Source organism: Oncorhynchus masou, chromosome 12, assembly GCF_036934945.1.
Source record: "Oncorhynchus masou masou isolate Uvic2021 chromosome 12, UVic_Omas_1.1, whole genome shotgun sequence".
NCBI lineage: Eukaryota > Metazoa > Chordata > Actinopteri > Salmoniformes > Salmonidae > Oncorhynchus > Oncorhynchus masou.
Window position 1 is genome coordinate 73,886,033 of NC_088223.1, and position 17,842 is coordinate 73,903,874.

Consider the following 17,842-nt stretch of genomic DNA (forward strand, 5'->3'; position numbering starts at 1 on the left):
ATAATGATAATGGCCGTCTCCCTCGTACGATACAGCTGCTCTTAATTTCCCCAAGTGGCAATATCAGGAAGTCACCAGAATGTTTAGTGTTTGTGTCTAAGGAGTCTAAGACAGTACGACTCTGAGACAGACGATGGTACTGTAGCATTCAAAACACTAAACCTCTAGTTTCATGATAGCATTATCAAGATGACAATGACAGGAGATACTACACTGCAGTGGGAGGAATATAAGGGATGTACTGTAGTGTCTTTTGTCAGTACCAACCCTCTGCACTCCATGTAACGGTTTAATTTGAATCCACCAACCACAAGTTCTGGGCAAAGTGGATACAATAACCTTTGGAATAGTGCAGTTGAGAAACTAATACTGCCCAACCCCGAAACAAAGTTCTCACTCGTCAAAACGGTACATGCCCACCCAACGAACGAGGCGCCACGCCCAGCCCTGTCCATCACTCAGACAAAGCAACACAGCTTCTGCCAGGTCTGTAATTTGGACGGATGGACGGCCTACAGATTGCTGTGTGTTGACCGGAAAGGTCGTACAGCAGAGCGGCTGGGGTGAGCTACGCTGTTGACATATTTAGTGATCTTCAAAGTTTAGGTTGAGAATGAAAGGGGACAGGGCATTTACCATTAGGGGCTCCTAGACTTTGCAGTGGTCTGCCAGAGGAGATGAGGCTAGCGGATTCAGTGCCTTTTTTATATCCCTGCTAAAGACACACTACCGTTCAAAAGCTTGGGGTCACTTAGAAATGTCCTTGTTTTTGAAAGAAAAGCACATTTTTTTTGTACGTTAAAATAACATCAAATTGATCAGAAATAGTGTAGACATTTTTAGTGTTGTAAATGGCAGATTTTTTGATGGAATATCTACAGTTGAAGTCTTAAGTTTACATACACTTAGGTTGGAGTCATTAAAACTCGTTTTTCAACCACTCAACAAATTTCTTGTTAACAAACTATAGTTTTGGGAAGTCGGTTAGGACATGTACTTTGTGCATGACACAAGTAATTTTTCCAACAATTGTTGACAGACAGATTATTTCACTTCTAACTCACTGTATCACAATTCCAGTGGGTCAGAAGTTTACATACGCTAAAATGACTGTGTCTTTAAACAGCTCGGAAAATTCCAGAAAATTATGTCATGGCTTTAGAATCTTCTGAAATATTTGACATCATTTTAGTCAATTGGAGGTGTACCTGTGGATGTATTTCAAGGCCTACCTTCAAACTCAGTGCCTCTTTGCTTGACATCATGGTCAAATCGAAAGAAACCAGCCAAGACCTAAGAAAATAAATTGTAGACCTCCACAAGTCTGGTTCATCCTTGGGAGCAATTGCCAAATGCCTGAAGGTACCACGTTCATCTGTACAAACAATAGTACGCAAGTATAAACACCATGGGACCACACAGCCATCATATCGCTCAGGAAGGAGACGTGTTCTGTCTCCTAGAGATGAGCATTTTCTTTGGTACGAAATTCTATAACAACAGCAAAGGACCTTGTGATGATGCTGGAGGAAACCGGTACAGAATTATCTATATCCACAGTAAAACGAGTCCTATATCGACATAACCTGAAAAGCCACTCAGCAAGGAAGAAGCCACTGCTCCAAAACCGCCATAAAAAAGCCAGACTCTGGTTTGCAACTGCACATGGGGACAAAGATCCTGCTTTTTGGAGAAATGTCCTCTGTACTGATGAAACAAGAATAGAACTGTTTGGCCATAATGACCATCGTTATGTTTGGAAGAAAAAGGGGGGTGCTTGCAAGCCGAAGAACACCATCCCAACCATGAAGCACGGGGGTGGCAGCATCATGTTGTGGGGGTGCTTTGCTGCAGTGGGACTGGTGCACTTTACAAAATAGGTGGCATCATGAAGGAGGAAATGTACGTCAAAATATTGTAGCGACATCTCAAGACATCAGTCAGGAAGTTAAAGCTTGATCGCAAATGGGTCTTCCAAATTAACAATGACCCCAAGTATATTTCCAAAGTTGTGGCAAAATGGCTTAAGGACAACAAAGTAAAGGAATTGGAGTGGCCATCACAAAGCCCTGACCTCAATCCTATAGAAATAAATTGGTAATCCTAACTGACCTAAGACAGGGAATTTTTACTAGGAATAAATGACAAGAAATGTGAAAAACTGAGTTTAAATGTATTTGGCCAGTACGACTTCAACTGTACATAGGCGTACAGAGGCCCATTATCAGCAGCCATCACTCCTGTGTTAGCTAATCCATTATTTTAAAAGGCTAATTGATCATTAGAAAACCCTTTTGCAATTATGTTAGCGCAGCTAAAAATTGTTGTGCTGATTAAAGATGCAATAAAACTGACCGTCTTTAGACAAGTTGAGTATCTGGAGCATCAGCATTTGTGGTTTCGATTACATGCTCAAAATGGCCAGAAACAAAAACTTTCTTCTGAAACTCATCAGTCTATTCTTGTTCTGAGAAATTAAGGCTATTCCATGTGAGAAATTTCCAAGAATCTGAAGATCTCGTACAATGCTGTGTACTACTCCCTTCACAGAACAGAGCAAACTGTCTCTCTCCAGAATTGAAAGGAGTGGGAGGCCCCGGTGCACAACTGAGAAAGAGGACAAGTACTTTAGAGTGTCTAGTTTGAGAAACAGACTCGTCACAAGTCCTCAACTGGCAGCTTCAGTAAATAGTACCCACAAAACACCAGTCTCAATGTCAACAGTGATGAGGTGAGTCCTGGATGCTGGCCTTCCAGGCAGAGTTGCAAAGATCAAGCCATATCTCAGACTGGCCAATGTAAAGAACATATTAAGATGGGCACAAGAACACAGACACTGGACAGAGAAACTCTGCCTCGAAGGCCAGTATCCCGATGCCTCCCGAATCTCTGTTTGAGTATTGGTTAGACTAAAATCATGGTGTAGAAATGTTATGCTCTTAGTGTAATTGAACCCTGTTCTCCCGTGTGCCAAGGGCACAACATGGGGATTCGTCAGCTAAATAGCCCACTACTGTGTATCCTACTCCCGACCGTCACATTGTACAGCGCCATATTTATGTTCCATTAAGTGTTCATTTCTAAATCAAAACAGAGTTACAGTATTTTTTCATCAACATCTTTATGCTTTCGTTCATAAAATAACTTGAAAAAGACATTCAAAATGCAGATAGTTATTTCAGCTACATTTTAGTTGCACTTCCACCTTGCTCCACGACCATGGGTAAAACCTTGCTGAGATGATCAATGTATTTGTTCCATTGTAGTATCGTCTATTTCTCTAGCCAAAATGTTTTTATGGCTTCAAAAGTTTGTACACACCTACTCATTCCAGGGTTTTTCTTTATTTTTACTATTTTCTACTTTGTAGAATAATAGTGAATACATCACAACTATGAAATATCACATACGGAATCAGTTAAGAACAAATTCTTATTTACAAGAACACCCTACTCCTTCCTCCCCGTCGGGGAATTGATCCCCGGTCTCCCTCGTGCCTGCACGGTACGGGGATTATTTAGCTTAATAGCCCAAGACTGTAGCTTACTCTCGACCGTCACGTTGTACAGCTCCAACCTTTTTGCCCGCTTTGAGGGCAATACAGTGCCACTGACACGGCCTGCAATGAAAATATGCGGTCTCTCCTTCACTGCAGCCGAGGTGAGTAAAACATTTAAACGTGTTAACCCTCGCAAGGCTGCAGGCCCAGACGGCATCCCCAGCCGCGCCCTCAGAGCATGCGCAGACCAGCTGGCTGGTGTGTTTACGGACATATTCAATCAATCCCTATACCAGTCTGCTGTTCCCACATGCTTCAAGAGGGCCACCATTGTTCCTGTTCCCAAGAAAGCTAAGGTAACTGAGCTAAACGACTACCGCCCCGTAGCACTCACTTCCGTCATCATGAAGTGCTTTGAGAGACTAGTCAACAACATCTCCACCCCGCTGATCCTCAACACTGGGGCCCCACAAGGGTGCGTTCTGAGCCCTCTCCTGTACTCCCTGTTCACCCACGACTGCGCGGCCACGCACGCCTCCAACTCAATCATCAAGTTTGCGGACGACACAACAGTGGTAGGCTTGATTACCAACAACGACGAGACGGCCTACAGGGAGGAGGTGAGGGCCCTCGGAGTGTGGTGTCAGGAAAATAACCTCACACTCAACGTCAACAAAACTAAGGAGATGTTTGTGGACTTCAGGAAACAGCTGAGGGAACACCCCCCTATCCATATCGATGGAACAGTAGTGGAGAGGGTAGTAAGTTTACACATCACAGACAAACTGAATTGGTCCACTCACACAGACAGCATCGTGAAGAAGGCGCAGCAGCGCCTCTTCAACCTCAGGAGGCTGAAGAAATTCGGCTTGTCACCAAAAGCACTCACAAACTTCTACAGATGCACAATCGAGAGCATCCTGGCGGGCTGTATCACCGCCTGGTATGGCAACTGCTCCGCCCACAACCGTAAGGCTCTCCAGAGGGTAGTGAGGTCTGCACAACGCATCACCGGGGCAAACTACCTGCCCTCCAGGACAACTACACCACCCGATGTTACAGGAAGGCCATAAAGATCATTAAGGACAACACCCACCCGAGCCACTGCCTGTTCACCCCGCTATCATCCAGAAGGCGAGGTCAGTACAGGTGCATCAAAGCTGGGACCGAGAGACTGAAAAACAGCTTCTATCTCAAGGCCATCAGACTGTTAAACAGCCACCACTAACATTGAGTGGCTGCTGCCAACACACTGACTCAACTCCAGCCACTTTAATAATGGGAATTGATGGGAAAGGATGTAAAATATATCACTAGCCACTTTAATCAATGCTACCTAATATAATGTTTACATACCCTACATTATTCATCTCATACGTATACGTATATATTGTACTCTATCATCTACTGCATCCTTATGTAATACATGTATCACTAGCCACTTTAACTATCCCACTTTGTTTACATACTCATCTCATATGTATATACTGTACTCGATACCATCTACTGTATCTTGCCTATGCTGCTCTGTACCATCACTCATTCATATATCTTTATGTACATATTATTTATCCCCTTACACTGTGTATAAGAAATTAGTTTTGGAATTGTTAGTTAGATTACTTGTTGGTTATTACTGCATTGTCGGAACTCGAAGCACAAGCATTTCGCTACACTCGCATTAACATCTGCTAACCATGTGTATGTGACAAATAAAATTTGATTTGATTTGATTTGAGTTTCCATTCCATCCTAATGGAAACCCAAAGGGTTTTTCTTTTTTCTTGGAATAGAAAAACCATAATATTAATCAAATTAAGCAACATGTCTTAAAATCAGTCCCATATACTATGTTTTCACGAGAGAAAAAAATTCAATTCTCTAGTAGAGCCACTATTGAAAGCTATCAAATGCTTCACAAAGATGCCCTCTGGTGGTCAAACTAGCACCAACTAGCATTAATGGTACCAGTGGTTGGCGTTAAATAACGTGCCAAAGAATTCTGTGGCGCCACACAAGCTGTGCTGCAGTATGCTGCAACTTTTAAAGGATGAGCACTGCAATCTCCATCACAGGGAGAATATTCGATTTGGAAAAGCTATTCGGCCTAAATACGAAGGCAAGATGCATATTTCTCCAAGGGATCCTAAAGGACATGTTTTACAATGTGGTGCCTCTTAGTGCATTTTACAAGGTCGTAGTTTATCATGTTATATTCTGTCTTGTACTGCTTTTTTTACCATGCCTCAACTAGCTAACTCTGCTACTTCAACTTACACTGCTGCTGCTGTTGATAAAAGCAATAACATTAAAATGGTGGTGGTGATGATTATGATGATGACGGTGATGATCCTGGTGGTCATATTAGCACAACATCCAGCAGTAGTGCAGTAGCCATACTGTGTGTTTATTTTCATGGTCCACGCCAGCTGTTGTTGCCAGGGAACTGTTCATAAAGGAAGGTAATGGTGTGCTTTCTTTGACATTCTCTCTCTCTCGCTTCTTTCTCTCTCACTCTCGTACCTTCACTCTCTCTCAAATTAAATTGCTCCCTTTTCCTCTCTATCTTGTCCCCTCTTTCTTTCTCTTGCCCTTTCTCTTCCCTTTCTGTCTCTCTTTCTTACATTTCTCTCTTTCTCTCCCCTCTCTGCATCTCTCTGTCTCTCTCTCTCTCTTTCCCCATCTGTCTGTCTCTTTCTTCTCTCCCTTTCTTCTCCCCTTGCTCTCATTAGCACTGCACATAATACAGAGGCTGATCTTTCTTCTGAACACCAAAGGGAGCTAAGGGGGGCCTTATTAGTGTTTACTTACTGTAAGGTAACATTCAAAGGTGGCCCGGGCTGATGTACCCACTTTTATAATCCTGTTTCTGTCTTAACTGTTGTTGAGAAGGACCTTTTACATAAAGCGTCCAGAGCGTCTTTGACGTCGACAGTCTAGTTAGCGGGGCAGATTTTTTTCTTATTTGATCTTGGTTCCCTTCCCGGATACTACAAGGACAGCAGACGGTGTTGGAAGTTCATAAACATTACAAGGACTGTCGTTAGTCTTGAAGGGACATACAGTGCCTTGCGAAAGTATTCGGCCCCCTTGAACTTTGCGACCTTTTGCCACATTTCAGGCTTCAAACATAAAGATATAAAATTGTATTTTTTTGTGAAGAGTCAACAACAAGTGGGACACAATCATGAAGTGGAAAGACATTTATTGGATATTTCAAACTTTTTTAACAAATCAAAAACTGAAAAATTGGGCGTGCAAAATTATTCAGCCCCTTTACTTTCAGTGCAGCAAACTCTCTCCAGAAGTTCAGTGAGGATCTCTGAATGATCCAATGTTGACCTAAATGACTAATGATGATAAATACAATCCACCTGTGTGTAATCAAGTCTCCGTATAAATGCACCTGCACTGTGATAGTCTCAGAGGTCCGTTAAAAGCGCAGAGCATCATGAAGAACAAGGAACACACCAGGCAGGTCCGAGATACTGTTGTGAAGAAGTTTAAAGCCGGATTTGGATACAAAAAGATTTCCCAAGCTTTAAACATCCCAAGGAGCACTGTGCAAGCGATAATATTGAAATGGAAGGAGTATCAGAACACTGCAAATCTACCAAGACCTGGCCGTCCCTCTAAACTTTCAGCTCATACAAGGAGAAGACTGATCAGAGTTGCAGCCAAGAGGCCCATGATCACTCTGGATGAACTGCAGAGATCTACAGCTGAGGTGGGAGACTCTGTCCATAGGACAACCATCAGTAGTATATAGCACAAATCTGGCCTTTATGGAAGAGTGGCAAGAAGAAAGCCATTTCTTACAGATATCCATAAAAAGTGTTGTTTAAAGTTTGCCACAAGCCACCTGGGAGACACACCAAACATGTGGAAGAAGGTGCTCTGGTCAGATGAAACCAAAATTGAACTTTTTGGCAACAATGCAAAACGTTATGTTTGGCGTAAAAGCAACACAGCTCATCACAATGAACACACCATCCCCACTGTCAAACATGGTGGTGGCAGCATCATGGTTTGGGCCTGCTTTTCTTCAGCAGGGACAGGGAAGATGGTTAAAATTGATGGGAAGATGGATGGAGCCAAATACAGGACCATTCTGGAAGAAAACCTGATGGAGTCTGCAAAAGACCTGAGACTGGGACGGAGATTTGTCTTCCAACAAGACAATGATCCAAAACATAAAGCAAAATCTACAATGGAATGGTTCAAAAATAAACATATCCAGGTGTTAGAATGGCCAAGTCAAAGTCCAGACCTGAATCCAATCAAGAATCTGTGGAAAGAACTGAAAACTGCTGTTCACAAATGCTCTCCATCCAACCTCACTGAGCTCGAGCTATTTTGCAAGGAGGAATGGGAAAAGAATTCAGTCTCTCGATGTGCAAAACTGATAGAGACATACCCCAAGCGACTTACAGCTGTAATCGCAGCAAAAGGTGGCGCTACAAAGTATTAACTTAAGGGGGCTGAATAATTTTGCACGCCCAATTTTTCAGTTTTTGATTTGTTAAAAATCAAATGTCCCAAAAATGTCCCACTTGTTGTTGATTCTTCACAAAAAAATACAGTTTTATATCTTTATGTTTGAAGCCTGAAATGTGGCAAAAGGTCGCAAAGTTCAAGGGGGCCGAATACTTTCGCAAGGCATTGTATTTTATTTTGACTAATTGCACCCTGCAAAGGGTAACCTTTAGATAACCAATCGATATCGATATAACAACTATTCCTCTATAAACAACAATTAAAAAGAAACATACGTTTGATCTGGGGCACTCCTTCACACACTCCAACAACCTTAAAGCCAGAATCTCTGAAATTATTTTATTTTTGGTTAAGCTGTCTTGTACACGTTTGCAGCTGAATTGCAGTATATAGACAAAAAAGAAACAAGAATAAAAGGTGTTAACAGCTAGTTAGCTGAAGAAAAATAAATGGAGAGCAGCTAAGTCTAGCTTCAGAGAGTCCTTGTAATTGCATCTATTCTGCTGGCAGCTGAGTTGGATGGTAGGGACAGGACTGATGATGGTAATGGAGCTGGAGTTGTCCTTTCTTCAGACGTTGTTCTTGTCAATCCTCAGCTTTCTCTTTAGCCACTGGGTGACTCCTCCACTATGCTTTCCCTGCTGCCGGCACACCACACACCAGTCCAGAGCATAATGTCTTCCTCGCCTTGAGGGAGCCTCCTGCCGTCACCACACTGCAGTTCACTCACAGCCACTTGTGGGTGAAGAAGGCAGGATGCATCTTTTGAAAGCTAACAGTCAGCTAAGATAGCTAGCCAAGCAATCATTAAGGTTCTGCATAATAATGACACCCAAACCATACTGAAACCCCCCCACCCCATGTCTTAAGCCTGTTTCATTTCACACAAATGTTGTAAACAGTGTAAGCAGCTACTGTATGGATAACACATGGATCAAGCCATCCCTTTAGAGCCTGGCAACTAACAGCCATTCTTCACTACCTGCTATCTATCACTGGGTGTTGGTGGTGGTGATAGAGAGTAGAACCTGACCGGTCTGCATGTGGCTGCTAGTCAGGCCAGTCATGTTAATGGATGAGCCAAAGATTGTTACTGATGGACCAGAAGAAATATATATATATATAATATATATATATATATCACAAAGATTTACCAAACTACAATACAAACGTCCCAGAGTTTGAAGAGTTGAGCGAGTTTGGCCAACTTCAGAGCTGGATGTCATGTTTCTAAGCATTCCTGGCCTGGATTCCACCTATAATGCCAGGTCCACATTTTAAGCTGGTTCTTAAAAATTCTGCCAATATTGCCCACCAGGCACAAACATGACTGAGGTGGAATTATGGGGTTAAGGTTGGCAGTAGAAGAGAGAAAACCTCTGTGGGTCTATAGCAGCATCTACATTGGGGACTACAGCAGTCGTGTCTAGTTTTCGCAAAGGTCATATTCAATTCACACAAACCATGCACCATTTGAGCACTACTATTAAACTAAGTTCCCAGTATTAAATGTTAAATTCTGCTCCAAGGCAGTGTTCCGAGGAACATGAATGATTTTATGAAGTGCTGTATTGGCATCGTTATTTTCTAATATTTTTGGAACTCTTTTGAGAGTATCTCTGGTCATACATATTGTTTTGTGTTTTCTATCATGCTGCTTGACCCTGGAAAACAAGTATTTGGTCTTTCACTTCAAACTTAAAAAATGAAGTTTAATGTGAATGACCACAGTGACAGTTGGTAGGGAGAGACCTTCCAGTTAATCCAGTGTTCCTTTCAGAAAGTACCTAAAGAACAGGTCTGACTACATTTCCTCTCCCAAATCTGATCCATACCAGCAGCAGCAGCCTGGTTTTCCCAAGTGGTCCCCCATCCACGTATCAATCAGGTTTAGTCCTTGGGAAACAGCAGGATGGTATCTCACCCATTATTGCTATAAAATAAAACCAAAGCATTCCCTGCACTAGCATCCAGGTAAACCGTCTAGAATATGATAGAGTGTGCTCTTCCAATGGTCTCTAGTTAAGGGTTGTGAAAGGATACAAACAACTCTCAATTATACACAACCACCCTCAATTTTGTACAGGGATTTGAAGTCCGATTTTGTCCTCAGACAAGTCCTCCGGAACACTTGTTTTGTGAACTTCCCAATCACACGTCTGTACATTTCACATCACGTAGCCTGCATCAACTTGGAATGAAGAAACATTAAGCAGACTGAAGCCGAGCTACTTTATAATCTTGTAACATAACTAATGACTTGCATGTCATATTGACGCACTCACTCCCCTCCCTCCCTCCCTCCTTCTCCACAGATAAACCGGAGGTGAAGATCATAGTGGAGTTTCCTGATGGGCTGCCAAGGGAGGGACAGAACATGGAGCTGTCATGCCAGGCCAAAGGCAAACCCCAGTAAGACACACCACACACACACAAACACCACACAACCCACACATGTAACTTTAAATGATGATTTAGCCAAAAGGCGGGAATGCAGCGAACAGAGCTCACACACAAGTGCACATCAGTAACAGTGAATTAATCAAATCTCTTGGGAACCCCCCCCCAAAAAATACCATATTACAACCTATTTGTTGTGATAATTGTGTTGCTCTATAACCTGTTTGTTCATATGCCTTGCGACTGTGGTATATAGGCCTAAAGGCCAAGACAATAAGAAGACACAGTGGCAGAATAAATTCAAGCACACCTTTGTTTCATCACAAAACAGGAGAACAACTCTGTCCGGTGAAGTCCACAAAGTATATTGCATATAACGAACAGTTGCATGACCTACAGCCTGGTCAAGCAAGTTAATGTTACTGACATTTTCTGACCACTAAACAACTATTGATTTAGAACCACAGAGTTACCGCAAGTCGCAAAGAAAACAGGAGCTGCCTCCACTATTCCAGCACCATTTCAACTTCAACATGTCAACATAATCTAATAACCTATACTTAGTCTAATACAGTGACAACAAAAAGATAACAAAAACAATTTAGTCCAGTCAACGTATGTTAAATATGATGTGGCTGTCCATGGTTTTGACTTCTGTGTGTGTGATTGTGTGCGTGCGCATTCGTGCAATGACCGTTTGGGACACAAACGTCATTACATGATGCCGTCAGCCGTGCGATACCCGCGAAGACCTTACATCATTACCCAGCCTCCTGTCCCGAGGCTCATTAATTGTGAACACTACGTGTCAGATGTGTACACACACACACCACACAGGCCCCTCCCTCTCCCATTCAAGTTTTGCACTCAGCAGGGAGAGACAAGGTGGATCTCACCCGTATTAATTTAATAAAGATGAAAATACAATCAATACAGTGGGCCAGAGAATTGGAAGTCATTTTCATTAGAGCTTGTGAGAGTTCTCTGAACTCATTACTAAGCTGAGATAGTGACAGGCTCTGGCCATGTGTCCATTTGTATTCTATCTACTTTCCTCTCTTCCCCCACTGCCTCCCTCCCTCTCTCTCTCTCTATCCCCCTCTCTCTATCTCTCATGTGTCACCCCACCCCCCCAGTAAATCTCTTTTTCTGGGTCATTACTCCATTTTTAGGCCCGCACTGTGTGTGTATATTTAACCTCTGATTCCGGTTCCCTAAGATTCTTGCCCCGACGAGGGATTCCAATTTGCTCTCTCGAGCCGCCTGCCGCCACAGCCATCAAATGTTTTTTCACCCCGCCACAAAGGCGAGAGTTCAACTGTTACTGAGCTCAAACTGCTCTTTTGTTTCAAGGCTTAGCCCTTTCTTCCTCCCTTTTTTCTCTCCCTCCCTCCCTTGCTCTCTCCAAACCAAGTGTTTTCAAATGGAAGGAAACAAGTTTAACAGCAACACAAACACAGAACAACAAGAGAGTCCTCGGCACCCACTCAAGGGACATAACGGCGTGTTAGCTAGCTAGCAGCCACCCATTGAAAGTTGCGAGAGCAAAACAGTTAAGAGGTGCTTTGCTTTTCCCCCCTCGGTACATAGCTCATCAAAGAAATGGGATCCAGATCCAGCACTTCCTGTAAGCTTCCTGCCAAGGTAGTGAGGGAACAAAGATGGCTGGGTAATGTAGTTAGGCCAGTAGGCCACTAGGCCAGGAACATAAAATGCTCCCCACCTAAATAGCACACACATATACACACACAAATAGTTTGGCAATCAAAGGTGAAAGAATCTCATTGGGAGTGTTGATGTTTACCCTATCGGATGCGCCCATCGGAGCCTTAAAAGGGGCAACAAACAAGTACTTAAAAAAAACATCTCTGTATATATATATATATATATATATATACACACACACACACACACACAGAGTATCAAAATTTGGGTACCCCCTCACATTTTTGTAGATATGAGTATATCTTTTCATGTGACAACACTGAAGAAATTACACTTTGCTACAATGTAAAGTAGTGTGTGTACAGCTTGTATTACAGTGTAAATTTGCTGTCCCCTCAAAATAACTCAACACACAGCCATTAATGTCTAAACCGCTGGCTACAAAAGTGAGTACTACAAGGTCTCAGGTGTGAATGGGGAGCAGGTGTCTTAAATTTGGTGTCATCGCTCTCACACTCCCTCATACTGACTGGTCACTGGAAGTTCAACATGGCACCTCATGGCAACAAACTCTCTGAGGATCTGAAAAAAATGATTGCTACTCTACATAAAGATGGCCTGGGCTATAAGAAGATTGCCAAGACCCTGAAACTGAGCTGCAGCACGGTGGCCAAGACCATACAGCGGTTTAACTGGACAGGTTCCACTCAGAACAGGCCTCGCCATGGTCGACCAAAGAAGTTGAGTGCACGTGCTCAGCGTCATATCCAGAGGTTGTCTTTGGGAAATAGACGTATGAGTGCTGCCAGCATTGCTGCAGAGGTTGAAGGGGTGGGGGTCAACTTGTCAGTGCTCAGACCATACGCCTTACACTGCATCAAATTGGTTTGCATGGCTGTTGTCCCAGAAGGGCGCCTCTTTTCTAAAGATGATGCACAAGAAAGCCCGCAAACAGTTTGCTGAAGACAAGCAGACGAAGGACATGGATTACTGGAACCATGTCCTGTGGTCTGATGAGACCAAGAAACTTATTTGTTTCAGATGGTGTCAAGCGTATGTGGCGGCAACCAGGTGAGGAGTACAAAGACAAGTGTGTCTTGCCAACAGTCAAGCATGTTGGTGGGAGTGTCATGGTCTGGGGCTGTATGAGTGCTGCCGGCACTGGGGAGCTACGGTTCATTGAGGGAACCATGCATGCCAACATGTACTGTGACATACTGAAGCAGAGCATGATCCCCTCCCTTCGGAGACTGGGCCGCAGGGCAGTATTCCAACATGATAACGACCCCAAACACACCTCCCTGACGACCACTGCCTTGCTAAAGAAGCTTAGGGTAAAGGTGATGGGCTGGCCAAGCATGTCTCCAGACCTAAACACTATTGAGCATCTGTGGGGCATCCTCAAACGGAAGGTAGAGGAGTGCAAGGTCTCTAACATCCACCAGCTCCGTGATGTCGTCATGGAGGAGTGGAAGAGGACTCCAGTGGCAATCTGTGAAGCTCTTGTGAACTCCATGGTTAAGGCAGTGCTGGAAAATGGTGGTGGCCACACAAAATGTTGACACTTTGGGCCCAATTTGGACATTTTCATTTAGGGGTGTACTCACTTTTGTAGCCAGCGGTTTAGACATTAATGGCTGTGTGTTGAGTTATTTTGAGGGGACAGCAAATTTACACTGTAATACAAGCTGTACACTCACTACTTTACATTGTAGCAAAGTGTAATTTCTTCAGTGTTATCACATGAAAAGATATACTCAAATATTTACAAAAATGTGAGGGGTGTACTCACTTTTGTGATATACTGTGTGTGTGTGTGTGTGTGTGTGTGTGTGTGTGTGTGTGTGTGTGTGTGTGTGTGTGTGTGTGTATATATATACACACACAGTGGGGCAAAAAAGTATTTAGTCAGCCACCAATTGTACAAGTTCTCCCACTTAAAAAGATGAGAGGCCTGTAATTTTCATCATAGGTACACTTCAACTATGACGGACAAAATAAGTTTAAAAAAACAGAAAATCACATTGTAGGATTTTTTATGAATTTATTTGCAAATAATGGTGGAAAATAAGTATTTGGTCACCTACCCGTGGGGTCAAAATGATCACAAGAACGGTGAGCAAAAATCCCAGAACCACACGGGGGGACTTAGTGAATGACCTGCAGAGAGCTGGGACCAAAGTAACAAAGCTTACCATCAGCAAGGGCATTATAGATGAAACGTGGCTGGGTCTTTCAGCATGACAATGATCCCAAACACACTGCCCGGGCAACGAAGGAGTGGCTTCGTAAGAAGCATTTCAAGGTCCTGGAGTGGCCTAGCCAGTCTCCAGATCTCAACCCCATAGAAAATCTTTGGAGGGAGTTGAAAGTCTGTGTTGCCCAGCAACAGCCCCAAAACATCACTGCTCTAGAGGAGATATGCATGGAGGAATGGGCAAAAAATACCAGCAACAGTGTGTGAAAACCTTGTGAAGACTTACAGAAAACGTTTGACCTCTGTCATTGCCAACAAAGGGTATATAACAAAGTATTGAGATAAACTTTTGTTATTGACCAAATACTTATTTTCCACCATAATTTGCAAATAAATTCATTTAAAAATCCTACAATGTGATTTTCTGGATTTTTTTCTAATTTTGTCTGTCATAGTTGAAGTGTACCTATGATGAAAATTACAGGCCTCTCTCATATTTCTAAGTGGGAGAACTTGCACAATTGGTGGCTGACTAAATACTTTTTTGCCCCACTGTATATATATATATACTTGTGGTGGTGATTGATTTAGCTCGCCAGGTACAAAGGAACCAATTGAATATAGTCCAAAAAAGGTAACCTGTCTTTATTTGAAATTATTTGGCATAACATGTATTCAAGGTCTAGGGGAAACAATGTGTGTGACCAGTGAAATTACTGTCCCCTCGCTCTCCTATGGAGCCAATAGATAAAAAGTGCAAATACTGCTTATTTGATCACTGAGTGACATTGCTGTCCCCTCTCTCTCTCTCTCTCTGTAGTCCCCAGCAGATCAACTGGGTGAAGGTGGACGATGACCTTCCCTCACACGCCCTCATCACCGGCCCGGACCTGTACATCGAGAACCTCAACAAGACCTACAACGGCACCTACCGCTGCTTCGCTGCCAACTCAGTGGGCGAGTCGTATGACGACTACATCCTCTACGTCTATGGTACGTACCTCTCGATTCAATACGGTCTCTCCCTCTTTATCTTTCAATCCTCCCCCTCTGACTATAGTACCAGTCAAAAGTTTGGACACACCTACTCATTCAAGGGTTTTTCTTTATTTTTACAGTAGAATAATAGTGAAGACATCAAAACTATGAAATAACACATATGGAATCATGTTGTAACCAAAAAAGTGTTAAACAAATAAAAATAAATTTTGTATTTGAGATTCTTCAAAGTAGCCACCCTTTGCCTTGATGACCTCTTTGCATACTCTTGGCATTCACCTGGAATGCTTTTACAACCATCTTGAAGGGTTTGCACATATGCTGAGCACTTGTTGGCTGCTTTTCCTTCACTCTGCAGTCCAACTCATCCCAAACCATCTCAATTGGGTTGAGGTCGGGTGATTGTGGAGGCCAGGTCATCTGATGCAGCTCTCCATTCTTCTTCTTGGTCGAATAGCCCTTACACAGCCTGCAGGTGTATTGGGTCATTGCCCTGTTGAAAAACAAATGATAGTCCCACGAAGCACAAACCAGATGGGATGGCGTATTGCTGCAGAATGCTGTGGTAGCCATGCTGGTTAAGTGTGCCTTGAATTCTAAATAATTCAACGACTGTGTCACCAGCAAAGCACCCCCACACCATCACACCTCGTCCTTCATGCTTCACCTTGGGAACCACACATGCAGAGATCATCCACCCACCTTCTCTGCATCACACAGACACAGCGGTTAGAACCAAAAATCTAAAACCTGGACTCAGACCAAAGGACAGATTTCCACTGGTTTAATGTCCATTGCTCGTGTTTCTTGGCCCAAACAAGTCTCTTCTTCTTATTGGTGTCCTTTGGTAGCGGTTTCTTGGCAGAAATTCTACCATGAAGGCCTGATTCACGCAGTCTCCTCTGAACAGTTGATGTTGAGATGTGTCTGTTACTTGAACTCTGATGCCTTTATTTGGGCAGCAATTTCTGAGGCTGGTAACTCTAATGAACTTATCCTCTGCAGCAGAAGTAACTCTGGGTCTTCCTTTCCTGTGGTGGTCCTCATGAGAGCTTGATGGTTTTTGCGACTGTACTTGAAGAAACGTTCAAAGTTCTTGAAATTATCCGCTTTGACTGACATGTCTTAAAGTGATGGACTGTCATATCTCTTTGCTTATTTGAGCTGTTCTTGCCATAATATGGACTTAGCCCTATTTGGTAAAAGACCATATTTTGTATACCCCCGACCTTGTCACAACATAACTGATTGGCTCAAACGCATTAAGAAGGAAAGAAATTCCACAAATTAACTTTTAACAAGGCACACCTGTTGAAATGGGCAATAGGGATTGTTACGAATCCCTTTTGGCCCGACAGTCTAGGGGGGATGGTAATGAGACCCGTAACATAACTCATGCAAATTATTATTGTGACAAAATAAAAGTGTGAACGAAATAACCACGACAACAGAAATCTACCGTCAAACTCCAGGTTTATTTATAAACACACGGTAATGGGGGGAGCAGGAAAAGGGGCTGAGCTGGACCCAAGGAAAGAAACAATAAGTATTCAAAAACACCCCTAAGCTGGACTAGCCTACTTTAACAACAGCTAACTAACTAACCAAAAATACAGTGGGTGGTCCGCCCAGTTCTAACTAGTGTATTTAACAAAGTTCACCTACGGGTAGTGTATGCCCATGGGCGACTTGTCTTGGTTTCCCCCTTTTCCCACCAGCAACAAACAAACACCATAACCAAAAACAATACTCACAGGTGATGACAAAGTGCTATGAGGTGCTTAAACAAAAGAGAGGTTAAGACACAAAGCGAGAGTGAAACACAGAGACCTACAGACATGGCATTTACAGAGAGATTGAGCTCTAGAACAAACAAATGATGGGGTTTTTAAACCATGGGGAAGGAACTGTGATAGGTCAGGAAATAGGAGGAGGTGTGTCTTCTGATTGATGATTGATTGTTGACTGATTGGGGAGTGATGATTTTCACCTGTGAGGGGAGAAGGAGAGAAAAGAAACACACACACAGGATACACACACACACAGGATAACTGTATCCGTAACAGGGATGCATAACAGAGAGGTTTCAAAAACAGGGGCACTTCCTGATTGGATTTTTCTCAGGTTTTAGCCTGCAATTTCAGTTCTGTTTAACTCACAGACAAAATGTTGACAGTTTTGGAAACTTTAGACTATTTTCTATCCTAATCTGTCAATTATATGCATATTCTAGCATCTGGTCCTGAGAAATAGGCCGTTCACGTTGGAAACGTTATTTTTACTTATTTTCCACCATAATTTGCAAATAAATTCATTAAAAATCCTACAATGTGATTTTCTGGATTTTTTTTTCTCATTTTGTCTGTCATAGTTGAAGTGTACCTGTGATGAAAATTACAGGCCTCTCTCATATTTTTAAGTGGGAGAACTTGCACAATTGGTGGCTGACTAAATACTTTTTTGCCCCACTGTATTTGAAAAACACCCTGAGGATTGATTCTAAAAAACGTTTGACATTTTTCTGTGGACATTATGGACATAATTTGGACTTTTTGTCTGCGTTGTCGTGTCCGCTCTTTCCGGTG

The 17,842-nt window shown here is 42.8% G+C and overlaps 1 protein-coding gene across 1 annotated transcript in view; it reads left to right on the forward strand.

The window, feature by feature from the left end:
* LOC135550802 (cell adhesion molecule 1-like) overlaps positions 1-17,842 on the forward strand; it is a 485,176-nt gene that overhangs the window by 392,285 nt on the left and 75,049 nt on the right. The window contains exons 7-8 of the mRNA XM_064981924.1: positions 10,312-10,408; positions 15,079-15,251. Of these exons, the coding sequence (XP_064837996.1) occupies positions 10,312-10,408; positions 15,079-15,251 (270 nt within the window). The remainder of the gene's footprint in view (positions 1-10,311; positions 10,409-15,078; positions 15,252-17,842) is intronic.